At 40.2% G+C, this 26,843-nt stretch overlaps 3 protein-coding genes across 3 annotated transcripts in view; 2 read left to right on the top strand and 1 right to left on the bottom strand.

Moving 5' to 3' along the window:
- Positions 1 to 7,518: 7,518 nt before the first annotated feature.
- LOC106589814 (1-acyl-sn-glycerol-3-phosphate acyltransferase epsilon) lies at positions 7,519 to 18,201 on the top strand. Its single transcript, XM_014180182.2, has 8 exons — positions 7,519 to 8,521; positions 9,591 to 9,660; positions 9,825 to 9,940; positions 10,255 to 10,344; positions 11,035 to 11,125; positions 13,220 to 13,381; positions 15,566 to 15,689; positions 16,198 to 18,201. The coding sequence occupies exons 1-8, from the start codon at positions 8,303 to 8,305 to the stop codon at positions 16,421 to 16,423; spliced, it is 1,098 nt and encodes a 365-aa protein (XP_014035657.1). The 5' UTR covers positions 7,519 to 8,302; the 3' UTR covers positions 16,424 to 18,201.
- Positions 18,202 to 20,203: 2,002 nt separating this feature from the next.
- On the top strand, positions 20,204 to 22,557 carry LOC106589793 (transmembrane protein 14A). Its single transcript, XM_014180134.2, has 5 exons — positions 20,204 to 20,432; positions 20,607 to 20,689; positions 21,733 to 21,834; positions 21,939 to 22,026; positions 22,232 to 22,557. The coding sequence occupies exons 1-5, from the start codon at positions 20,353 to 20,355 to the stop codon at positions 22,278 to 22,280; spliced, it is 402 nt and encodes a 133-aa protein (XP_014035609.1). The 5' UTR covers positions 20,204 to 20,352; the 3' UTR covers positions 22,281 to 22,557.
- Positions 22,558 to 24,611: 2,054 nt separating this feature from the next.
- The window catches only part of gsta3 (glutathione S-transferase alpha 3), a 2,596-nt gene continuing 364 nt past the window's right edge, over positions 24,612 to 26,843 (bottom strand). The window contains 6 exon segments of the mRNA NM_001140755.1: positions 24,612 to 25,252; positions 25,731 to 25,856; positions 26,047 to 26,188; positions 26,314 to 26,446; positions 26,538 to 26,589; positions 26,754 to 26,843. The exon segment at positions 26,754 to 26,843 is cut by the window's right edge and continues 15 nt beyond it. Of these exon segments, the coding sequence (NP_001134227.1) occupies positions 25,124 to 25,252; positions 25,731 to 25,856; positions 26,047 to 26,188; positions 26,314 to 26,446; positions 26,538 to 26,589; positions 26,754 to 26,795 (624 nt within the window). The 5' untranslated portion in view covers positions 26,796 to 26,843 and the 3' untranslated portion in view covers positions 24,612 to 25,123.

Below are 26,843 nucleotides of genomic sequence, written 5' to 3'. Positions count from 1 at the left end.
CAGCTGCAGTTGGCCCTCTGATTAGCTAGATATGGGAGTGAAGGCAAGGCCCCTCCCACTACATCCCTGTGGCCAGTCACTGTGAAGAGCCGCTGGGCTGGAAGCAGCAATGTGGAGACTAGTTCTTACACACACACACAGGAGCAGATGCACTAATTAAACACTTTCCGCCATATCCTCTTGTTTGCATGAGAGCGAGAGCTTTATGAACAGGTCAGGGAGACAGATGGGCAGATAGTATAAAGTAATTACCATATTTGTGTGTTCTCACAAGCCGATGGCCGATCATCTATTCTGGATGCAGCTGCCTTCTTGCAGCAAAGTCTGCAATTGCAATATCCATCCCTACCCACTGTAAATATTTTTCCCCGTCGATGACAAAAGCACAGGCATTTGTCTAAGTATGAGAATGTTGAGGGAAAGAGAGCTATTTCTCTGTCGTCACTCATCCCATTCCGAGCTCTTTGCTCAGTCTTAAGAAACATTAGCTCTTATTTCCTGTCATTCTCCAACTCTGGGCTGTATCAGGGTCTTGGTACATATGAAGGGGTGAGATCCAGTATGTTTACAGAGGGAGAAGAGTATCTGGCTGAGGTTCTGGGGACATTAATAAAGCTCATCCGTCCACTTCATGTCATCTTAATAAGATGCTAAGTCTCCATTAATGTGACTTAAAATAATCTGATCTTGGCTTCACAGAGCCCTGTTGTTTTCTTTCCTGTGTGGGAATGAAGTAGTCAAGGTTCTTCATCTAGTCCTTTTTCAAGGCGCTTCTTTTTTCTTTATCACCTCTGATCTTGGCAGCTGTAGACAGGCAGCTGGGAAACTACCATAATCACAGTACTACACAGTAGCCATGTCTGAAGCCAATGTAATTTACCTGACTATTAGCTTACTGTACTGTAGTTAACTTAGAATTTTCAGAGGTGCCTGGCTGTCGCCAGACCACGTTCTCCTCTTGATTTTCCCACCTTTGATTTGAGAGGATGTGTTTCAGATCAGGGCGGCTGTGTTCCCTGCATCCTGTCTCAAGCCTTTCTTAGACTAGCATGGAGTATCATGAGGAGAAAATGGTCCCAAGTAGCCTAGTCAGTTGAAACCAGACAGGTTCAAATAGTATTTAAAAAAGTTGTCCATACTGCTAAAATATTGTGATTTATTCAGGAGCTCAAGCATGGTTTGATACGTATTTATCCATGGGGAGGGGACATAGACGACAAATGTTGTTGGGAAAACTGTCTTCCAAGGAGGGGCAAGGATATTTTTTATTATGCTGCCTCATTTTCAAAGGTGCCAATGAGCTCTGGAATGTGTGCTTTGTTTTAACTTAGTGGTTGATTTTTGGGTGTGTGTGTGTACAGTCACCCTCGGGAGATCTTACATGGTCGGCTATTCAAGGCTTTCAGGTAAAGTAGAGCGCGACATGCTGCTTGATGAAGGGAGGTGCATAAGCGCTATAAAAACCATGACCATTTTGACATCTCTACAGCTACATCTACTTGCATGCTTGATACATTTTAGGAGTTCTAGATGTATAAATAAGTCCTGTGGTTTGACATGTAGGACATTAACATAATGCTGTTCATGCATATACTGAAACACATGGTAAACATAGCCGGTTTACATTAACCTTTGGCTTGAATGGATGAGAGATCAAGTTGGGTCGGTGCAAAGTGAGGGTCACACATTAACAAACCTGACAAGAGCCCCTCTCAGTTCTATGCAGTTCAGTTCAGTAGTTGAGCTCTTCTAGTGACGACAGACATAAAACATAAAATACTAATAATGAGGCTGATTTGCTTTATACACAAGGCTGATTATTACTTTAAAATAATTTAGCAATATTTAAACATGACTTATGGTGTATTGCATTTATTATTTTCAAGATGAGCCAGCCTGTTAAGTATAGTAAAAATGTTTTACAAGTCATTGTCTATTCTAATGATGTGAGCTATATTAAACCGCTGATATCACACACGGGGCGATGCAGGTGGTCTACAAAGGAAGTGAATCCGCTTGGAGGATGTTTTGTCTTAAACCCCAGGGATGTTTCTCCATCATGGTCATCTTCCTATTGCTCCACTAGCTTCATTCTTCATTTCCCTTAACACTGAAGCTCTACATATTTCACCACTGGGTGAAACAGCTAGTCTATCTCTTTGACTGACAGTTTTTTTTTACTTTGAGACAACGGTCTTACAAATATTCCAAAGGTCATATAACCTTTTTAGGTATATTCTGTGTGTATTTTTAAGCATCAGTTTCTGTTACAATGCATTGCATTGGTCTTCTACTCATACTCAAGTCCCAGCACACACAAGAAGCGGAATTACAGGAAGTGAAGTGATGTAACAGAATGTGAAGGAAATGCAGCACGTTTTAGGCAGATGACCACAGAGGAAGGCCGCTTTCAGAAAAACTGGTTCATGGGTTCCAGTTGAATCGCTAAGCCATTAGATGTGTGGCCGTCTGATTGTCTGTCAGTCGTTTCATGTCTGGAGGAAGCTCATCAGGGGGAAGGAGGTGACTCACACAATGACCTAGCCTATTTTATGCTGGAACTGTGATCCAAAGCCCAATCTGCTCATGCTCCTTTGTGGATGCTAAAAGGCTATATAAACACACTAGGCTACTAGTAGTAGTTGTGTATAATGTAGAGGTATTTATTGTTTATGAAATAGTAGTTTGTTCTTAGGACACATTTTAAGATAATTAAACACAACTTATTTTCAAAGACGCACATAACTGCTCCACGGGCGCTCAGTGTGGCAGCCCCCTGCACATCTCCAACCTGTATACGTATGCGTGTCTTTCGGAAGGGTTGGGACAAAGCGGAAGTCGAATTTCTGTTGGGCCCAGCTGACGAAAGAAGAAACCTTAAATGTGTTAAGATTATGCTTGGTCTCTCAATAATCATTCATTTATTTGACTCATGAGATTTAAAAAAAAAATGTAATTTAATGTCTAGTTACTGCAAACCTGTGATTTTGATGAGCTGTTGTAGCTTAACCTTCTCATAAAGTAAACCCAATTGTCACCTTTTTTGAGGACTGCTTGTGTGACCTGTTTGACTGCACAGAATCTGCCAAGCAGCTGTTTTAGATTGGAACCCAATTTTAGAAAAACCACAAACTCAATGTGTTTCATTTTCTGAATTTTTGTTAATAACAACCAAAATGTTGACAGCCACGGAATAACTTAGAATGTCATAAAAGGAGAGTGTAAAGACGAATTCAATTTCCAAAGGAACATAATTTGAACGAAATCCAACCCCCCCCCAACACACACAATATTTTCCAATATAGATTGATACATGTATATATAGGATCTTAATTTGACAAGTTTCTCACAGCAAAAAAATTATCCTACAGCAATAGGAAATGTTAATTATTGTGTGGATTATAATTAATGGACATTTTTGTAGGGGTTGATACATTTTTAGTTGGGTCAAGCCTGAAATATATAAGTGGAAATTACAAACTTAGAAGCCCTTTTGAACTTTGAATACACTACAAGTTAGCATTTTCTGCTTTTCAGGAGATTTCCTGCAACAACAGGGTGATACAATTAAGATCCTACATCTGTAAAGACAATACATTAGTTCAGAGTAATAACTTTACACAGACAGACTTTGTTTAGGGTTGAGGTTTATGCTAAATATTGTGGCGTGACTAATGACTTTAACATTATATTGAGTGTCAATTTTTGCCAGCTGTATATGCCATTGTTAGCCTACTTCAAATAATATGAGATGTTGTCTCCTGATTGATATTCAACCAATTGCAATGCTCCGTTTGAGCTGTAGCCCAAGTCTCTGTCACAAATCTCTTGAGAATCAATGCTTCACTTGATTCAAATCAGTGTTCCCTGATGAAAGACCCCGTTTTCACTGATAATCCTCATGTCTTTATTATGAATCCACTCCAAGTATCACGCCCCATGAAGTGAACAATGTACTTTAATGCTCCGTTCACTCTCCCTTTGAACCATTTGACCAACATGTTATTATATAGTATTAGTGATAAAAAGGCTCCTGCTATGTACAGAGGAGGACCAACATGCTTTAAAGTCTGAGAATGGCCTACCAAAAAAAACTTCCAAAAGGTCTAATTTGAAGTAAAGCCTGTTTTCTGGCACTCATTCATAAAGCAGCAGATTGGAGCAGCACTCCAAACATCCCCTGTAGCTTAGAACCCCACTCTGTAGTCTTAAAATGGAGCACAATGTCAGCGAAGACTGCCTGTATGTTCTCATTCAGTGCTCTCGGGCAATGAGGATGGACAGCCTGGACAGCAGCCCAAGGAAGTCAAACCAGGCGCGGAGAATGGCATTTTATTGAATCTTTGATGTATTACTCGGCACAACTGCAAGCTATGAGCTGTGTCAGCCAATGTCATCCACTCCTAGAGGCTGTGGAGAAGGGGTATTCATCCACCCCAAGAGGCTGCGGAGAAGGGTTGTTGCTTACACAGAAATGTGGACTGGGGTCCAGGGTGACCAACGTGTCCTCATAGTGAAATATAAATGTCTACCTGGTCTGAGTAGGGCATCACCTTTAGATTAAGCTTAATATGGGTACCCTGTTCTACCCCTTGTCGGACCCCCAAAATGTGCATCGTTATAAACCTAAGACATTAAATCCATTCCTCAAATGACACAATGGAAAGCAGTAAACAAAATGAGTGGATTTATTTTTTTCCATGTGGTTAGCTTGTTCATATTTTCAATCATTACAAGTCAATAAGCATGGCCCCAGATTACAAAAACCACATGTAATCATCATTCATCATGACTCCTGTTATAACATTATTTTACTGCTAAGAGGTTTTATGGTTCACTCTGGCAGGCAGATGTTCATTTTCAATTCAAACCTCAAATCCCTTTCACATATCGTGTTGTATTTCACATATGTTTTATTTAAATTCAACATTTGTCACGATACCAAGTTAGTAGATTGTTCATGTGGAGAAATACTAGACTGGGTGAGATTTGGGGTCAGATGGGGGTCAAGCCTTTTGGAGAGTATTTGATTATACAGGTGATGACAGCAGCTCTGTTTGTATGAAATGTGGTTATCCCTATACAGGCTAAAGGAAGACTTGTTTACAAATTTAAGGTGTTTTTCTGCCCTCTCCTTGTGAAAAGAGAACACTGCAACACACTGGTTGTGACAACTAATGGTCAGCCAAACACACAATACATATACAAAATGTACATTGCTGAATAACTACTCTTTTAGCTATATTAAGATGGGCTCTTTTAAAAGAAACACTGCAAACAACTCCCCCTTCCGGGAAAATACATACCACCTTAGACCCTGTCATGTCTCTCCTCCCAGATCTGTAATCTGAAGCCGCTCCTGTCTGCAGGGGAGTGCCAGCAGGACCTTTTCCTGGGTCAGCCTGCAATGTTTGTCTCCCGGGATGCCCAGCCCCCAACCCACAGCCTGGTGGAGCTTATCAAGCTGTGTGGGGGCACAGTCTGCAAAACGGTCCGGCTGGCAGGCCTCTGCATGGAGAAGTACAAAGGCAAGAGACCAGATGGGAGCAGGATTCTCTCCGAGCAGTGGGTGCTGGGTAAGATGTCAGCCCAGTGTTAATTAATATGTAGCCCTTTACACTGCATCACATATACAGGTTGAAAATTGCATATTTGGTCACTGATAAGTGCTTAAATGGGAACACAGTGGCTGAACACTAACATACTATACATTATGTGAGAGCGGGCTCTGGGTCTCTGCTTTACGGCGGGATTCAACTGACAGACATTCTAAGCAGGTGTAGCACCCGCAACAAGTTGCCCCCCTCTTTCCCGCAAATTGGGTTACCTTTGCATATTGTGGTGTTGTCAAGGTGAGGGCTGTAAATCAAAAGCAGGATGTGATGTCATACAAGCAAACCACACACCTGTGAGTAAAAAAATTGAATTTCACATTTCTGTTCGAGAACTCATGTCACTTACATTTACATTTACATTTAAGTCATTTAGCAGACGCTCTTATCCAGAGCGACTTACAAATTGGTGCATTCACCTTATAATATCCAGTGGAACAACCACTTTACAATAGTGCATCTAAATCTTTTAAGGGGGGGTTAGAAGGATTACTTTATCCTATCCCAGGTATTCCTTAAAGAGGTGGGGTTTCAGGTGTCTCCGGAAGGTGGTGATTGACTCCGCTGTCCTGGCGTCGTGAGGGAGCTTGTTCCACCATTGGGGTGCCAGAGCAGCGAACAGTTTTGACTGGGCTGAGCGGGAACTGTGCTTCCTCAGAGGTAGGGAGGCGAGCAGGCCAGTGGTGGATGAACGCAGTGCCCTTGTTTGGGTGTAGGGCCTGATCAGAGCCTGAAGGTACGGAGGTGCCGTTCCCCTCACAGCTCCATAGGCAAGCACCATGGTCTTGTAGCAGATGCGAGCTTCGACTGGAAGCCAGTGGAGAGAGCGGAGGAGCGGGGTGACGTGAGAGAACTTGGGAAGGTTGAACACCAGACGGGCTGCGGCGTTCTGGATGAGTTGTAGGGGTTTAATGGCACAAGCAGGGAGCCCAGCCAACAACGAGTTGCAGTAATCCAGACGGGAGATGACAAGTGCCTGGATTAGGACCTGCGCCGCTTCCTGTAAAGGTAGACTACAAGTAGAATGCACATAAAATAAAGAGTGTAGTGTTTGGATTCAGCCTTGTCAGGTGAACTGTTGTGTCCTCACACTTGTTCTGATAATTTCCCCATTATCTCAAAATTGTCCCCTTTTCAATTGCTACCATGGTTATGCATACTGTATGCATCTCATATTTCTTCTGTTATAAACATTTAAATGTACCCCTCCCTGTCCATATAGGGCAATTCCCCCGAGTATAAAGAGTTAAGAAAAAGTTACATTCATAGTTTATCCTTGTGATTCATGCTGCTGTAATAGATAGATCTATACAGTGGTGTAAAGTACTTAGGTAAAAATACTTTAAAGTACTACTTATGAAGTATTTTGGGGTATCTGTACGTTACTATTTTTTATTTTTGACAACTTTTACTTTACTACATTCCTAAAGAAAATAATGTACTTTTTACTCCATACATTTTCCCTAGCACCCAAAAGTACTCGTTACATTTGATACTTAAGTATATTTAAAACCAAATAGTTTTAGACTTTTATTCAAATAGTATTTTACTTTTACTCAAGTATGACAATTTGGTACTTTTTCCACCACTGACAGTATATTTGATACGATTTGTATTTGACAGTGTGTTATTAACATTTAGCTTTGGTTGAGAATATTTATGGGAAATGTGACGTTTGTACTCTCCGTCTCTCCGTCTCTGCTTTTTAAACAACCGCATTACTTTACTTCCTTTTTCCTTTAGATTGTATCACACATCTAAAGCAACTTCCATATTTCTTGGTATGGAAATCCCAGTAATATGAAGTTGGACTAGGAGTTTGCTATGCATCAAAGATGGTTACTTATACAACAAACTGATACAGGGACCAGACTAGTGATTTCATCCATTTGACATTCACTCAGTCATTTACCTTCAAGATATACTGCAGATCACATATCAGACAGACACTACTACTAAAATAGCTTGCAAACTCAGAGCATTTTAAGCAGATCTTGCTTTACTGCAGCGACCACCTGGCACTGTTGTTTTATACCTCAGACTGACACCAGCAAGTTAGCAACTGTCCACTCTTAGCAACCACCACTTCAGAACTCTTCTTTAAACCAATCAGCTTGTAAGATGTTGGTAAGTGGCTGACGAGTTACGCCCCATTACACCATGGAGTCCATGGTAGAGGCAGTTTTTGAATCGAAGTTAAAACGTAACTGTGGGCCAAGGAGAACTTAGATTCTAAGCATGTAAGTTGTGATATACCAATGTAGTTTAAACCGTTATTTTGTAAGACAGCATTTAATCGTTTGGGTCATGGGCCCGTTGAGCAGTGTTTAGCGACAGCTTGTAGTTAGCCGCGGCGTTAGCTAACGTTAGCCGTTTAGCTAGGTAAAGTTAGGTGGCTATCGGAGATTCGAGGTCGTTTGCTAGTTCTTACGTTGAACTTTTGCGTTATGCATAACATTGACATGTGGTATTACTATAACGTTATGCTTTTTTCTACATTTGCAACTTCTCACTGCGATAATTTGGGGTGGCTGTCAAGCTTCCGCTAACGCGTTAGCTATCTCTTGCTTTGACAGTTTACAAAGATAACGGTCAACAGAGAAGAAGTGAAAGTGCTGTCTGGTATTAAGATACCAGATATCTTGTAACGTTAGTTATCGCTACTTGAACAAGCTATTACGCAGTACAGAATGCTGCTCTCCCTTGTTGTGCACACGTACTCGTTGCGGTACTGGTTTCCTGCAGCGGTTATGATAGGCACAGCTCCGGCATATATACTGTCATGGGGTGCTTGTCGCTTGATTTCGGCTTTCCTACCATCAAGAATATACCGCAGGATGGACGACCACCTCTATAACATCTACCAGAGCCTCGTCCTCTTTTTCTTTGAAAACTATACCGGGGTGGAGGTGAGTAGGCCTACATTTCACTTAGTTTAAGGATACACTGACTTACTCACAGCTTGTGAAGTATCTTGTATGTTATTACATGTTATTACATGATGTCACCAGAGAAAGATAGTATTAGGTCTAATGGTATGTAGTAAGAGTGTGGTTGTCATTAGTGCCAGGCTACTTGGCCAGTACTAGAGATCAAAATAATGGCTAATTTAAAGCTGAGAAATGAATGTGGTCTCTATACATATATTAAGGCATCCAGTTTTACCTGTGGTATGCTGTTTTTTTTTCGTCAGTTTTTTTATTTGTAATATTATTTAACCTTTATTTAACTAGGCGAGTCAGTTAAGAACAAATTCTTATTTACAATGACGGCCTACTCCGGCCAAACCCGGACGACGCTGGGCCAATTGTTCCCCACCCTATGGGACTCCCAATCACAGCCGGTTGTGATACAGCCTGGAATCGGACCAGGGTCTGTAGTGATGCCTCAAGCACTGAGAAGCAGTGCCTTAGACCACTGTGCCACTCGGTTTATCAGTGTTTGTCTGATCAGTTAAATGGTTAACTTCACAGTCACCCTTTTGTCGTTCATCTTGGTGTTTTCTATTTAAGCCTAGTCTGGTGGTGATTTATTGTGGGTGTTCTTGAATATGGCTCTCAAAATGATATAATTGCATATATTCCTACAGTAGGAATACCAGTAGACACATTGAAGACCTGGAGTCCCGTACTGTTTCAAACATGTTATCTCATGAAGCACAACAATGCCTCAGGTGTTTGAACAGGTGACAAAGTTCAGACGCTCTTGATTCATTATTAATAGCTTATGTAAGGTTATTAAGATGATGAGAACAGTTTATGGATGAAAAAACTGAGACATGGCTGGTGTGCCATTGGATTTCTCAGCGCCAAGTGGATTTTCCACGACAAAATCCTGGGTGAAAGTCTAATTACAAAGGTTGGCAGAAATTATATCAGTTAGGCCACCAAATTTCTTCCATTTTGTTTCTGATGTCCCTGCATTATGCCATTAAGGTGTCTTTTAGGCCTAAAATAGTGCTCATTCTTCCTTCTTTAGATTGTTATTTATGGAGACATACCAAAGAATAAAGAGAATGTGGTCTACCTTTCCAACCATCAATGCACAGGTGAGCTTTTCCTATTCAACAAGATGTTTTACTAATTCATTTCTCTTCATTCTGAGATATAAGTGTGGCATATGATATGGTGAAATTGGAGGATTTCGTTAGAATGCTGCGGTTTGCACTGCAGTTGGACTAAAACCCTTATTTTCCTTTGTCTTGTCATACAGCGGACTGGATCATTGCTGACATGTTAGCCATTAGGCAGAAAGCACTTGGCCATGTGAGATATGTCCTGAAAGATGGTCTGAAGTGGCTCCCATTGTATGGATGGTATTTCTCTCAGGTAGTGGCAGCCCCCAGTTACAACAAGGTGTGTGTGTGTGTGTGTGTGTGTGTGTGTGTGTGTGTGTGTGTGTGTGAAATAATGAATGAAAAATAAATGAACTGAATATGAAATTAGATTCATTTAAATATTATACCTGTAACAACCCTCCCCCCCCAACAACAGCAAATTATTACACTTTGGTCACTAAAAAATGTGAAAGATTTTTGCACTGTCAAAGATATGTTATGTGTGTTGTGCTTATTGGTATGATTAATTTAAGCCTGTTTTGTGTACATTTTTTACCAAATGTTTTTTTTTATTTATTTTTTTAGCATGGAGGTGTCTACGTGAAGCGAAGTGCAAAGTTTGACGAGAAGGCAATGAAAAAGAAGCTCTCTTCACAGACAGTGTTGGGAACACCAGTAAGTATTTATGGAGCACACTGACAGAAACTGTCTATGTGAATGTTATTTCCTTCCAAAAACCATTTAAAAAATAAATATTATATTTGCATGTTTTTTGCATTGCAGGCTATAACTTTTTACATGGCTGCCAACAAAACGAATGTTTAATACTGTCACTTCATTCATATGGATTGTATTGATGGGTTGTCAGTGAATACCATGAAAGTGCTCTTACATTATCCAAATTGTCATTTTTTAAAGAGCATTGCTATTCTAAAAGATACAAAATACATGAAACCAACTGAAATATTTAGATTGGCCTTTTTGGTCACTGGCACGTCCCTTCTAAATGTTTCTCTGTGTCTAGTCTATATCAGGAAGGACAGTTGTTGCCAAATAACTTTTTCCCAGGACACTAAGATCCACAGCTTGTTGTTTGGTCTGCTGGTCTAGCGTTTTTGGAATGATTTTATGACTTGTCTAGTCTACATGACACCCAAGTTGCAGAGTTTTCAGATGTGCAGCCATGGGTATGTAGAGTATAGACAGGGATGTATGAAATGGGTACCAGTCAGTACCTTGATGTCAAGTAACCTTGCTGTAAAACTGTACTTGTATACTACTTATCTTAAGAGCAATGATGTGCTGATCTCCCCTGTAAGACTTCCTGTCCTAACTCCATCCCTGTTTGTTTTGTTTTCTGTGCAGATGTATCTTGTCATCTTCCCAGAAGGAACCCGATACAACCCTGAACTCAAGAAGATGATCAGCGACAGCCAGGCTTTTTCTGCTAAAGAAGGTGCTCTTTCATACTTTCAAATGTAGTATTACTGATTTAGAAGGAGTGTATTCTTGCATGCCTAGTAGCAAAGCTTTGGGGATGATGAATGAATGAGGGGTCATGTATGTTAATGCATTGCAACAGGTACTTCAGCTTCTACAAAGGTTTTTGATCCAACTCGCAACATGAAAGCAAAATCCATTTACTATAACAGCAGATACATTCTACCCACAACTAACTTTTTGCCATCTATGTAAAAATATTTGTTGACAGCATTAGAGGGGAAGCTTAGACAAAATGAAAAGCCGCCTGGCTGTTTTGTATTTTTTCTCATCGTCAGTGGATTGCTGGTACAACGCCAAGAGCTTGGCAGCTCCAACCAGTGATCTGCTTTAATGAAATATCCCAGAGGCTGTAGCTTAAAAATTGGGCAAAAGATTAACTTGTGATTACAAAAGTATTTTACTGCTGGCTGATAAGTGATTTATAATGTTGCTAGACCTAATTCGCAAGGGCAAATTTTAGTGGTTTAAAAGCTGATGCATATGACATTTTGTTTAATAATTAGAATATATTAGTTTGGTAGCAGACATTTTGTTTAATAAAGTAGCATGTATTAGTTTGGTGGCAGACATTTTGTTTAATAAAGTAGGATTTATTAGTTTGGCAGCAGACTATATTACTTATAGTTTACTATAAGGTACTTATTTTTTATATTTAAAGTGGAATATTAATAAAAATGAATAATTCCTTGTCTGAACTTGAAACATTTGTCCATCAGATTTCCCAATGAATTGCTTTGGCCCTCACAGCTTTTTCACCATGTTATGGAGCGTAACATATACACAGTGTGGTACTTGATAAACTGCAGTCCTTTGCGTGCGTAGCTACAGATTTAACTTGAAAATCTGTCACTGAAATCAAAATGTGAAATATCACCTGCCCCTCTAAGTCCAAGTAAACCGCTCTAGGGATTTGGGCTTGGCACATGACTATATGATCTGCTCGCCGTAAGGTGGGGGGTATAGTAGAGAAAGGAGAATCAAATCACATTTTATTGGTCATATACACGTTTAGCAGATGTTATTGCGGGTGTAGTGAAATGCTTGTGTTTCTAGCACCCACAGTGCAGTAATATCTACCAATTCACAACAACGCACACAACCTAAAAGTAAAAGAATGGAATTAAGGAATATATAAATATTAGGATGAGCAATGTCAGAGTGGCATAGACTAAATACAGTAGAATAGAATACAGTATATATAGATGAGATGAGTAAAGCAAAAATATGTAAACATTATTAAAGTGGCCAGTGATTCCAAGTCTATGTATACAGGGCAGCAGCCTCTAAGGTGCAGGGTTACGTAACCGGGTGGAAGCCGCCTAGTGATGGTGCCATGTATATTCTACCAACAACAGGATGGGACAACACTTTTGTTATGCAGTAGTAGTTTGTCCCAAAGAAAAACCTGTGGACTTTGGACAGAGTACAATCAAGATTAAATCAGGGGAGAATAACAGGCCTGTTAAATGACCTATTAATTGTGTGTATATATGGTTTTAGATAATTGCTGGTCTCAAATGCAGCCAACAATCTTTCTGATCAGTGATTACAACAACCGGGTGACATTTGGAAGACGTCATTATGGGATAGTTTGACCGTTGCTAATTCAATTCGTCCACTGTTGTCTACCATTCAGTCATGTGAACAAGTCAAGGTTATTTGACCTGATTATTTGAATGGAGGTCTTTATTCCCCAGACACTACACTTTTTCTTGGCATTCATTGAAAGGTCCAAATGAAATGCTGGTACTAGAAACAGTGTCTTGTTTAGCACCGCTATTGGAAACTTGCTATAATTAACATTGCATGTCACCTGGCACAACCAAGAGATTTAACAGCGGCAAGGTAGCCTAGTGGTTAAGAGCGTTGCAACCAAACTCCAGTAACTGAAAGGTCCCTGGTTTGAATCCCGAGCTGACTAGGTGAAAAGTCTGTCTGTGCCCTTGAGCAAGGCACTGAACCCTAATTGCTCCTGTAAGTGCCTCTGGATAAGATAAAATGTAAATGTAAAAAAATTACCAAATGCTCACCTGTTCATTTCCTTCAGGACTGGCTGTCTTGGACCACGTTCTGACCCCAAGAATGAAAGCCTCGCACATTGCCATAGAAACCATGAGGGACCACCTGGATGCTGTGTATGATGTCACCGTGGTGTATGAGGGAACACTGGGCACAAGCAGTGAAAGACATCCTGCCCCATCAATGCCAGGTATGAGGTTGTTCCAGATAATTCAGTTCTTTCAGGTATTAAGGGGGGATTTTGATGCATGCAATAATCTTCTAAATTCCCACACGCAACTGGAGTTACTCAGTTCATTATCAGTATAACATTGTTCTCCTAATTAAAACAGAAAATAAGTTGGCTTCCTGTAAACAGTGCGTGTTATGTTGTGGTGTTTTTGATTCCTCTGTGTTCCCAAAGTGTTTTTGAAAAGCCTTGGTGTGAAAACATCCTGTTGCTTTCAGGAATAAACAGTGATGTACTGGTAGTAAACAGCATGGGAAGAATAGAAAAGCATGTTTGTCTAAGTACACCTCCTGTTAATTTCCCAGTATTTCACATGTTATTGAGATGACTGTATTGAGGGAGGAAATATTGGACCGTGTTTGAACTGAAACCAGGAATGTTTTCCGCACTGAAACGGTTAACCTTCTTGCAACCAAACTCAATGGGCATCAAATCATTTGGAAATCAAATATTGTCACCTCTAATCTTTCACCCTTATTGATAAAACACACAAGCATTTGCTCTGATTGGCTGGTGTCCAGGCTATTCCTGGTTTCAAGCTAGGTTGAAATAACAACGGTTAAGAGAATGTAATAATTCCATGCATAAGCGTTTGAAAATAAACAAATTCATTGGACCAGTCTTAGAGCAAAAATTACTGGAGGTGAATGTTTGCACTACAGAAAGTTTGCCATCGAAGTGGAAAGTGAAAATTCACAGTCTTAGTGAATTTCAGCTAACTACTCAGCAAACAGATAGCATACCTGTTTTACGATAGCATACCTGTTTTACTGTCTATTCATTTAACCGTTTTTCAAATGATCTACAGCCAATGCTGGCCACGTTTTCAATAAATCCGCAACAGCGCTGGTCCAATGAATGTGTTTCTTTTTTCGAATGCTCCGCATTGATCAGTCCCTTGTCTTAACCTGCATATTTTCAACCTAGGTATCATGTGAACCCATGTTGATATTTACTGAAATAAAATGTAATATCCATTGAATGACTGATGCAGTGGTTATGGGGGTTTGGTTGAAATTATTCCAAGGGAATGTTTCGGTGCACGTCCCCAGATTCAGCTGTTTGCTTACTTTTAACGTCAACGTTTCCATGGGAGCTTTCAGCCAAGCTGTCTGACCAGAGTTATTGTTTTGTTATGTAAAACATGCGCAGGGATTTAACTTTTCTCTTATCTTGGCTTTTAACCTTCATGTGGCAGGATTCAAAATGCTGCCAGTCCTCAAGACTAATGCCCCTCTTGCATTGATGGAATTATCATGACATCAGAACATGTCAGTGATGTTTGATATAGTGGTTTTAAAATGTCACCTGCGATTAGGACCTCTAATATTTATCAGATGACGCCATGTCTTTCGAACAAAATGGCTCAAGGAATTGAAGACCATCCGAGCATTCATTCTTGTCAAATCAATTCTCGAGAAATTTGACATACGAATCAGAGCTGGTGTGTAATGCGTTTTGTCTATCATGAGATAATAGCTCTACGCTTTAGAATCACTCTGCCATCTTGGCCTTCTTTAAAAGGCAGGAGTTAGTGTAAGTCTGTTTTCCAATGGGTCACAGGAAAGGCTGACTTCTGTCATAAGTGCTCCCCCTCTGGGGAGGCTTGAGTGACGTGACATGTGGTCTTTGGGCTTTCTTATATCTCAGGAGGCTTTTGTCAAACTATCCAGCTGTTTCTCCATTTCTACAAATTGCCCTCACGAGTGTAGTGTGAGGGATAATGATTTTAATGACTGCTTTACCCTTGTGGATCTGGCTGATTGGATGAGTCATATGAAAATGCCAAATGGGTACTATGATTAAGAATAGGCCTATAGGCTAATCTGAGGGCCTGTAAGAAAAACAGAGCAGGCAGGGCTTTTGAGGAAACTATCGTTTCTAAAGCTGGTCATTCAAATCCTGCTCAGATTGTACAGTGTTTTGTAAACACACCTCTGTGGAAGCTGTAGTCACTTAATTCCTGTTTTTGGAGTTAGAGGACGGAAGTTCAGATCCATAAGATACTGTATCTGAACCTACGTAGTGCCTCATTCGCAAACACAATTTGATGGCTACGTGGTCGTTGGCTGCTATGGTCTTCCTGATGTTGTTTTGTCTCTCATTCATGTTTTCTCTCTCATTCATGTTTTCTCTGTTTGACAGAATTCCTGTGTAAGGAATGTCCCAAAGTTCACATCCACTTTGAACGTGTGGACGTGAAGGAAATTCCCCCGGAGTCTGTGTTTTTCCGCAGGTGGCTGCACGAGCGATTTGAGATCAAGGACCAGTGAGTATCCTCTTACCACCCTCTCTCTAACCCTGTCTGACATTACGACACTGACCGATGCACCAATTCCACATTTAGGCCAAGGTTGAGTTCATGTTAAGAAAATGTATCTGAAATTAATCTGAAATGCCGACAGCACTTCAACTACTCAAATGGTGGACTGCAATATTAGGTTTAAGGATGCTGGAGCTAGTCTGCTTTGATAACTCATTTAATGCGTTGATGCCCCCGCCACACATGAAGTGTGCACTGACTATTGCGATAAATTGCCGGGTTTTACAGAAATCCTGGTTGGAGGATTCCGGATTTCGTGGTTATTCTCACTTAATTACGGGAATCTTTCCACCAGAATTACTGGAAAACCTAGGAATTTTGTGTAAGGTTACTGGAATTCTGCAACCCTACCACTTACTAACAATCACAGTTATAAATTGTCATGATTGGCTGATTAGACATGAGCTGGGGATATGCTTTAACTCTAAAGGGAACCTTCTCTCTTTTGCCACAGGATGTTGACTACTTTCTATGAGTCTGAGGATCCAGACAAAAAAGGCAGATTCCCTGGAGAAGGTCAAAGGTCCCATCTGAGCATTACGAAGACGTTGCCATCGCTGCTATTTTTGGGCGGGCTAACACTGCCAATGCTGTTGACGGAGTCTGGCAGGAAACTCTATGTCCGAACCTGGGTGTATGGGACTCTGTTGGGATGGCTCTGGGTGAATGTTAGTCCATAGGAAGCTCATGGTGGTCATCAATGCCATCTGCTATGGCTATGGAAAGACCTTGCCCTTTCACTCACCCATCAGGCAGGGGGCTTATGTTTTTCGAAACAAAGCACTTGTTGCTGTTAAGGTTTGGTTCTTCTAGAATTCTGTCCAAATGGATGGCTCATTGCCTCCCTAACAGCAGTAAGAAGAGAGATAGGGAGATGGATAGAAAAGCGGTTTTGTTTCTTGTGCTGCTTCTTCATTGCTCTATGGTTGTGTGCATCAATTTGCAACCAGATAAGGTGAGAAAAATGGGGATGTTGTATGTATTTCTTTCCTTGAATTCCCCCTTTTATCTCAGCCATAAAGTATGAATAGACAGATTTTCTTCCCTATACCGTTTAGCCTATTACATAATTAAATTCTGTGCTTTTGCATATCCAGTGTTCAGCATCCCTTTTCAACATGAGTTTACCAGAGTTAGGGTTCAGCTCTCTGTTTGAGATTATATGCTGTGTTCATGTGCTCTTGGAATTATTAACAACTCGGGACTGAGAAACTCTCAGAATGTTCATAACTCTTGAGTTATTTATGAGTATCCAAGCAGGAAATAGGAGAGGGGAGATAACATGTATCGTCCTCTGGTCTTTCCAGTAAGATAGTTTAGAGTGTCTTATTCCGAGGAGCATGTGAACCCAGCATTAGAGAGCAGATTTAATTTTCAGTACTAATTACAAAGTACTCATTGCAAAAGAGAGTGATTAGTGTTTATTCAATTGTCCAATTAATACATTATTGAGGGTGATGGAGTGTTTAGGTCTAAGTGATGGTTACTTAGCCATGTGTTTAAAGTTCTCCTTTTTATTGCCCGGTTACAACGTGTCTGCTGTATATGTGCTTTGTTTGAGTTTTTGCAAAAGTTCCACAAATTGTTGCCAAACTCTATACAAGTGCAGGGGTATCAAACAAGTGTTTTAGTTGGAGGAATGTATCTGTAATCAGGTCAGCTGTACCTGAGGAACCAATATTGTATTTTTTAATTGACCTAAAGAGCTTGTTATAGAGTCATTTTTGTAAATGCTGCCTTTGCCATGTTACAGATTACACAAAAGGTAGAGATAGCTATATATTGAGAAGGCCAATTGTAGTGTATCACAATATAGAATTCATATTCCTTTGTTTACAAAGTCAACTGTATAATATGCGTCACTATTCTAAAAACAGTTATATACTGTATGTCCATAATTTTTCATAATGAAAACAACTTTTTCAACTGTTGTCACTTTAAATGTTGGTATTCTTATTTTATTGAAAAATTAAAGTGGTCTTCCAATATGGATTAAATTAGCCCATGGTAATTACACCTGCCATACCAAGGTCTCATTTACATATCCTTCCTTTAATAACAATGTGGAATGGCAATAGTTTAAAAACTTTAATTCATTCAATTTATTTTGATTAATTCTGTCAACTTGATAAAAAAAAACTGATTGTAAATAATCAAACAATTCTGGTAGACACTATTGTGCCAATTGAACCCAGAAATGTGTGCCTTCTACCAGAGGAGCTTGTCCTCAGCTTCCACCCAGAGGACTGCACTGGGACTCCATCTACTGGACAGCACTGGAACTGTTTTGCACAGCATAGTTTATTGGTGTTATTGTCTTCAGTTATGAGCTTTTGGTGTCAGTAGTATGTGGTTGAATATTGTTTTTAAAGCACTTGATTTTGAGAAACAAAAGTAATATGTTTTAGTTTTTATTTCCTTTTGTAAATAAAGTACCTCTTGGTGTTTCATCAAGTAAGAGTTTGTCCATGTTGTCTTTTTCATACTCTGGCGCAATGCTACAAGTCTTTTTATTCCGTTATTACAGTAATGTGTCATGCTTTTGTATGTCACTGGTCAGAAAATACATTGTGGCTACCGAACACACCCACATACAGTGCAAAATGTTTACCCAATGCCATGGTATAACATGTTCATAATCACAAATGTTGCTATTCCACTCTGTTCCAATGGTATTTTATTATTCACTTTGGAGTTTGTTTCAAGTATACATTTAAATGCAGTTTTCTTTGAAGTTGTTTTATCATACACAACATCTACAAAAGTATGTGGACACCCCTTCAAATGAGTGGATTTGGCTATTTCAGCCACACCTGTTGCTGACAGGTGTATAAAATCAAGCACACAGCCATGCAATCTCCATAGACATACATTGGAAGTAGAATCGGCCAGTACTGAAGAGCTCAGTGACTTTCAACGTGGCACCGTCATAGTACGCCACCTTTCCACCAAGTCAGTTTGTCAAATGTTTGCCCTGCTTGAGCTGCCCTGGTCAAGTGCTGTTATTGTGAAGTGGAAATGTCTACGAGCAACAACGGCTCAGCCGCGAGGTGGTAGGCAACACAAGCTCACAGTACGGGACCGCCGAGTGCTGTAGCACGTAAAAAAATATTCTGTCCTCGGGTTCCAACACTCACTACTGAGTTCCAAACTACCTCTGGAAGCAACGTCAGCACAAGAACTGTTCGTCGGGAGCTTCCATGGCCAAGCAGCCTATCATCATGCGCAATGCCAAGCGTCGGCTGGAGTGGTGTAAAGTTTGCCGCCACTGGACTCTGGAGTAGTGGAAACGCGTTCTCTGGTGTGATGAATCACCCATCACCATCTGGCAGTCCGACGGGCTAATCTGGGTTTGGTGGATGGCAGGAGAACGCTAACTACCCAATTGCATAGTGAGAACTATAACGTTTGGTGGGGGAGGAATAATGGTCTGGGGCTATTTTTCATAGTTCAGGCTAGGCCCCTTAGTTCCAGTGAAGGGAAATCTTAACGCTACAGCATACAATGACATTTTAGATGATTCTGGGCTTCCAACTTTGTGGCAACAGTTTGGGGAAGGCCCTTTCCTGTTTTCAGCATGACAATGCCCTCGTGCACAAAGTGAGGTCCAAACAGAAATGGTTTGTCGAGATCAGTGTGGAAGAGCACAGAGCCCTGACCTCAACCCCATTGAACACCTTTGGGATGAATTGGAACGCTGACTGCGAGCCAGGCCTTATCGCCCAACATCAGTGCCCGATCTCACTAATGCTTGTGGCTGAATGGAAGCAAGTCCCCGCAGCAATGTTCCAACATCTAGTGGAAAGCCTTCCCAGAAGAGTGGAGGCTGTTATAGCAGCAAGAGGGGGACCAAATCCATATTAATGCCCATGATTTGAAATGAGATGTTCGACGAGCAGGTGTCCACATACTTCTGGTTATGTAGTGTATGAACATAGGCAGACTGTTTTGTTGACATCCTGTACCTTACTTGAACAGTTGTGCATGCCTTTCCTGAAATGCAGCAGCACTTAAGAGATACAAAAAAAAATCCTATGAATATAGAATGAAAATGTTACCTTGTTGATTGAAGAGATACATTTATATTTTGTATTTGTTAATTTCCTAAATATTCCTCTCAAATGATCTAATTCACTGCTAAGAAAGCTCAGAAGATTGTGCTGCTCTTATGCATATCCTTTAATACTTGTTAATGTAGTGCAGAAAAAGTGCCTTAGTCATTAATGTACTTTGACCTACTCACCTTGCCCTATTAAACCTGATCTGACACCATAAACTTGTTCAATGATTCAATTATGCTTGTGTTCATTTGTGTTTTTGAGACTTATGTAATAACGGAATGACAATCAAAAGCTTTTGGTATTTTCTTTGTTCGTTTCTTTTTCGTAATTAATTTTTTTAAATATATTTTTTAGTGGGCTATTGAAGACAGGTTGAAAGGGAAGTGATGCAGCTGTGAGCGCGCATGCGCACTTTCACATAACACTTCCTAGTGCCACTGGGCTAGTTAGTTTTGCATGGACCGGTACCCGGGTGGGTGAAGATTTAACCTAAGCACCAATGGAATGGTCGCAAATGTAGTACCTCCACTCATCCTGGACACCGGGGCATGCAAAACGAACAAACCCATTGGGACAACAGCCGTACATTTTTACTCATTTATTTTACGTTTAAATTAGCAAATACCAGGTAAATTAATTCATTACATTCCTATCTGAGTTGTATGCATATATTTCAAGTGGTCAGTGTTTGTCAAGTGTCCGTTTCCGTTCGCTACATAATTGTATCTAGCTACAGTATCTTGTAACAGTTAGCTATGAAGTCTAAGATTAATTGGTGTTTACCCATACTCCTGCTCCACAGCACTGCAATGGCAATTGACTGGCTTGGATTTGGCTACGCTGCAGCCATAGTCCTTGGGGGATTCATGGGATACAAGAAAAAAGGTAGGAGTTTCTAGTCAAGCAGTTCAAAATGCACAAAGCAACATTAATTTGTCATTATCACAGTTTCATTCAAGTTTCAAGTTTTGAATGTCACTTGCATAAGTACAGTGAAATGCCTTTCTTGCAAACTCAAAACCCAACAATGCAATAATCAAAAACAGTGTAATACTAGAAAAAACACCAGAAAGAAGAAGAAATATGAAGAACACAATAACTAAATAATTATACTGTGTACAGGGTGAGTTCCAATACCATATTAACAATGTGCAGGGATACTGGAGTGGTGGGAGGTAAATATGTATAGGGTTAAGGTGACTAGGCAACAGGATATAAGATAAACACTAACAGCAGCAGCTTCTATGTGAGTGTGTATAGAGTCAGTATAAATGTATGTGCATATAATGTGTGTGTGTGTGTGTGTGTGTGTGTGTGTGTGTGTGTGTGTGTGTGTGTGTGTGTGTGTGTGTGTGTGTGTGTGCGTGTGCAGGGCCCTGTGCAAAACTGAAAGGTAAATAAAGATAGTCCGTGTAGATATTTTGTTAGCTATTTATCAGTCATATTGCTGTTCAAGAGCCTGTTGGTGTCAGACTTGATGCACCGGTACCGCTTGCCATACGGAAGCAGAGAGAATAATCTATGGCTTTGGGGCGTTGGAGTCTTTAACGATTTTCAGGGCCTTCCTTCCACACTGCCTGATACAGATGTCCAGGATGGCAGGGAGCTCGGCCCCAGTGATGTGGTGGGCTGTCCGCACCATCCTCTGTAGCGCCATGCGATCGAGGGCGGTGCTATTGTCATACTAGGCAGTGATGCAGCCAGTCAAAATGCTCTCAATGGTACAGCTGTAGAACTTTTTGAGGATTTGACTCTTTTTCAACCTCCTGAGGGGGAAGAGACGCTGTCGCGCCTTCTTCACGACTGTACACGTGTTTTTGGACCCCGTTCCTGTAGTATATCATAATCAGCTCCTTGGTCTTACTGACTTTGACCCTGTTAACAAGCTGATGGCAAGTAACAGATATTCTATATATTTTTTACTACAGGTAGTGTCATGTCACTGATAGCTGGGCTATTGTTTGGCAGCATAGCCACCTATGGGGCCTTCATGATTTCAAATGACCCAACCAAGACTTTCTACTCCCTCGGTTAGTATGCCTGCTATGCTGGGATGTATACGTGTTGGGATGTGTATATTTTAGGTCTTGACATGTTTTGATATAAAATTTCATACATCTTTTTCTTTTCTCAGTTGCCTCAGGAGCGCTGACAATAGTAATGGGAATGAGATTCAAGAAATCTGGTAAAATAATGCCAGGTGGTATCATGGCAGGACTAAGGTGAGAATCATCAAAAGTCCACTATACTCATTATTGCATGGTTTTGAAATATATGGAGGTTAGGTGAATGTGTTCATGAAACTCTTTGCTGATTTTTATTGTATTTTGATGTCTGTTACAATTGACCTTGTATTGGAATGTTTCTAATTAAATAATTAATGTGCACAATCAATATGAAGTTATCATATCTGTTTTCTTTACTCAGTGTGCTGATGGTCCTACGACTTCTCTTCATGAGTGTGATTGTAATGTGATTTGAACAATACAACAACCAACTAAAGCAAGATGGAAAATGTCATCACAAGGGATGAATTTGCATTTGCACATTGTTTGTGCTTGCCTATATGTATTATTCTAATCATTCTTAATGTTTGTACGTTCTTTAAAGAACTTGATCCTGCAACCTATGATCATATTGCTGCTTTTATGTAATTCCTAAAGTATGCAGCACTGGGGCAATGAGTGCACATACACAATGACTAAATGCTATGTGAATGGTGAGTAAAAAGGTTGTTACAGTGCCTTGCAAAAGTATTCATCCCCTTGGTGTTTTCCCCATTTTGTTGCATTACAACCTGTAATTTAAATAGATTTTTACTTGGATTTCATGTAATGGACATACACAAAATAGTCCAAATTGGATGAAGTGAGATTTAAAAAAGTACATATTTTTTAAACTCTAAAAAATTACAAATGGAAAAGTGGTGCGTGCATATGTATTCACCCCCTTTGCTATGATGCCCCAAAATAAGATCTGGTGCAACCAATTACCTTCAGAAGTCACATAATTTGTAAAAAATAAAGTCCACCTGTGTGCAATCTAAGTGTCACATAATCTGAGTATATATAAACATGTTCTGAAAGGCCCCAGTCTGCAACACCACTAAGCAAGGGCCACCATGAAGACCAAGGAGCTCTACAAACAGGTCAGGGACAAAGTTGTGGAGAAGTACAGATCAGGGTTGGGTTATAAAAAAATATCAGAAACTTTGAACATCCCACGGAGCACCATTAAATCCATTATTAAAAAATGGAAAGAATATGACAAACCTGCCAAGAGAGGGCCGCCCACCAAAACTCACAGACCAGGCAATGAGGGCATTAATCAGAGAGGCAACAAAGAGACCAACAATAACCCTGAAGGAGCTGCAAAGCTCCACAGCAGAGATTGGAGTATCTGTCCATAGGACCACTTTAAGCGGTACATTCCACATAGCTGGGCTTTACGGAAGAATGGACAGAAAAAAAGCCATTGATTAAAGAAGGGGGAAAAAGCAAACACGTTTGGTGTTTGCCAAAAGGCATCTGGGAGACTCCCCAAACATATGGTAGAAGGTACTCTGGTCAGATGAGACTAAAATTGAGCTTTTCGGCCATCAAGGAAAACGCTATGTCTGGTGCAAACCCAACACCTCCCATCACCCCGAGAACACCATCCTCACAGTGAAGCATGGTGGTGGCAGCATCGTGCTGTGGGGATGTTTTTCATCAGCAGGGACTGGGGAAACTGGTCAGAATTGAAGGAATGATGGAGGGCTCTAAATACAGGGAAATACTTGAGGGAAACCTGTTTCAGTCTTTCAGAGACTAGACTGGGACGGAGGTTCACCTTCCAGCAGGACAATGACCCTAAGCATACAGTTAAAGCAACACTTGAGTGGTTTCATGTGAAACATTTAAACGTCTTGGAAAGCCCAGACATCAATCCAATTGAGAATCTGTGCTATGACTTAAAGATTGCTTTACACCAGCAGAACCCATCCAACTTGAAGGAGCTGGAGCAGTTTTGCCTTGAAGAATGGCCAAAAATCCCAGTAGCTAGATGTGCCAAACTTATAGAGACATACCCCAAGATACTTGCAGCTGTAATTGCTGCAAAAGGTGTCTCTACAAAGTATTGACTTGGGGGGGTGAATAGGTATTCATGCTCAAGTTTTCCATTTGTCTTATTTCTTGTTTCACAAAAAAGATTTTGCATCTTCTAAGTGGTAGGCATTTTGTGTAAATCAAATGATACAAACCCCCCAATAAATCCATTTGAATTCCAGGTTGTAAGGCAACAAAATAGGAAGCATGCCAAGGGGGTGAATACTTTAGCAAACAACTGTACTTCCTTGAATAGTTATGTTGTCTCATAGGAAATTGTTTACGTTGAATAAAGTACAGTCTTACAATAACTATTCACTCAGTCAATGTAAGAACAAAGGAGCACTTTTTGTTGAACAAGTAAATATACTACTGGTTATAAGCACACAGGCTATGATTTGTTCAATGGATATGGGAACAGAAATACAATGGCATTTACTACTCGTACAAAATACATTTTATAGCATTACAGGTTTGACTACTTACCTTTCAATAGTTTTACATAATCATATTCAGTTGCATGACAGTAAATATCTTCTATCAATGATGGAAAACTCACAACAGACACGGAGGGTTTAATTACAGCGGATATTTTGTTTGTTCAACAGCCTTTTTCTTTCTTTATGTGCACATTATTGGAAAACATAAAATACTTGTCTCGTTAAACAATTGTCCTTACACATTGTAATAGAAATTACCATCAAGGACTCATCATGTCAATTAGTAAATTAACTTTATTAAGAGTCACGCCAGTGGAAAGGTTACAACAAACTCTGCACACTCAGTACAGGTCGGTCAGAAGTTCTACGAGGGGACTGTCCCCAAGTACCTTTTATACTAGGATACACACAACTCACACAGACACGATTCATCCTCAGCACGAGGAGTTTTGGGTACAAAAGAGAATGTGTAACAAGACACCTGCTCCTGATAAATTTCTCAGAGGCTATTTCTGGGCGTTCACCCAAGTAAATCACGGTTCTCTCTTGGGTATTGTCGGAAACTTCTTCTTGTGAGCACAAAGGGAACAAGTTATAAAACAGTTTTGCAACCAATACACACACTCATATTGACAGGGTTAAACAATTCATAAGCTTATGTCATAATTTCTCCACCACAACATGTTACAAGAAATTATGACTTGGAATGACAATATGGAATAATGTATAGGTAATATATTATATTAGCTTCAACTCTTTCAAGTAAAACTGACTTCATGTTTAGATGAGCATCAGAGCTTGAAGTCTAACACCTCACACACAGTCTTTACATATACGTCATCAGGTTGAGGCTTCCTCTTGCTGCCTGGCTGCAGGAACTTGTGAATGGCTGGTAGGCTTTTCATCCTCCCTTGAAAAGCCTGAAAAGAAAAGCATTCACACCCAATCAAGAATGAATCAACTGAAGTATCCATGGATCTTTTTACCCTTCTTTTAAATCTGCTGTGTAATATGTCCTAATCATCTATCCTTCCTCCCAGTGTGCACGTGTTTGCTTCCCTTCACTGATTTGAAAGGCAATTACTGGTAAAAGAAATATGCCTCCACTAATCCAATGCTTTGAGATTTGTGGGAAGTACTGAAAGAGTGGAGACTTCATGAGAGAGGAGAGATTATTGGGACACACCCAGGGTATTGTAGCAGTACATTTGAACCGGTATGGCCAGTCATATTGTATACTGATATCTAACAAATGTGCTGTTGAGCTGGTATGTGATATTCATATGCTACTGGGGTTATGTCAACCTCTAACATGTTTTGATGAGACTCAAATGTAACAAGATGATTTGACTAATGATTATTTTGTCAAGAACAAAATGCATTTGTAATCAACTTTACCTTAACAACAGGGAATTTGGAAAGAATTGTTGGAAATTTCTCCTCCAACATCAAGGTGGTTTCAAGTAGCTGGACATCAGCACAGCTCAACTGATAACCCACCAGGTACTGGGAGCTAATTAGCGCCTGTGAGAAAATCACAAGCACAGCCTCTTTATGCAATACAACTTGTACAAACGTGTCAACTTTCTTTTCTGTTGCCTTAGCAAACATGGTATGTTGCAATTGTTATGCTAATATAACGGCTTAGATTAGATTTCCTCCCCTTTGTGAGCTCTACTCTTCCCATCTGGCCAAGGCCCAAATCATACAGTACCTTCTCGAACACAGGGAGGTAACGGCTTGTTGCTTTCCTCTCTATCTCCTCCAGTTTAGTTTTCTTGGCGTCAGGCGGCATGAAGGGCAACGCCATTATCATTTGCATCAAGTCCTGCACGCCCTCAGCATACATTTCAATCCTAAATGAAAACCAAACCCTTTGAAACCATAGCAGATTTCCCTCCTTTTTTGTACAAACAGCTTCACTTATGCAATACAAGTAAATAAAAGTTAGAATTAAATCACAAAAAAATGTCATACATACATGACTCGTTCTTTTAAGTCTTTCCCATAGAGATTGTATTTCCCTGCTATGTAGTTCAGGATAGCCTTGGTTTGAACCAGCTTCATTCCATCCATTTCCACCAAGGGAACCTGCTCAAACATGAGTGCTCCATCTAAAAAATATATATAAGGTTAAACAATTAAACACCATTCAAAACAATGAGCATGTTATCAGAGTTCTATTACCATTGTGACCAAACTTACCACTCAACAGTTTGACATATTCCTGGCGCTTTGTTAAATTCACTTCCTCAAACTGTGGACATAAAATGTATATTTTAATTATGACAGAACATCCAGTTCAGTGATCCATCTGTGGGCATCACATGTTTGTCTAGCCACTATTTCACTCTAGCCACTATTTCAACTCATTTAAACACCCTACAGTAAAATTGTGTTTTATTTGTTTAGCCTACTTACCTCAACTCCAGCAACCGCTAAAAGCCATCGAATTGACTCCATTCTCCCCCTCCCATTGAAATAAGTCAACACCACTTTTCCAGACATTTG

The sequence above is a fragment of the Salmo salar genome, chromosome ssa28 (assembly GCF_905237065.1).
Source record: "Salmo salar chromosome ssa28, Ssal_v3.1, whole genome shotgun sequence".
NCBI classification, from domain to species: Eukaryota; Metazoa; Chordata; class Actinopteri; order Salmoniformes; family Salmonidae; genus Salmo; species Salmo salar.
Note: the sequence above shows the minus strand (reverse complement) of the source record. Positions and strands in the feature narration are given on the sequence as shown.

Coding starts and splice junctions, on each gene's coding strand:
- LOC106589814 (XM_014180182.2), top strand. CDS start 8,303: ATGCTGCTCTCCCTTGTTGTGCACACGTACTCGTTGCGGTACTGGTTT. Junction 9,941..10,254: donor ATGGATGGTATTTCTCTCAG/GTAGTGGCAGCC, acceptor TTATTTTTTTAG/CATGGAGGTGTCTACGTGAA. Junction 15,690..16,197: donor CGATTTGAGATCAAGGACCA/GTGAGTATCCTC, acceptor CTTTTGCCACAG/GATGTTGACTACTTTCTATG.
- LOC106589793 (XM_014180134.2), top strand. CDS start 20,353: ATGCAAAACGAACAAACCCATTGGGACAACAGCCGTACATTTTTACTC. Junction 21,835..21,938: donor CAAGACTTTCTACTCCCTCG/GTTAGTATGCCT, acceptor TTCTTTTCTCAG/TTGCCTCAGGAGCGCTGACA. Junction 22,027..22,231: donor GGTATCATGGCAGGACTAAG/GTGAGAATCATC, acceptor TTCTTTACTCAG/TGTGCTGATGGTCCTACGAC.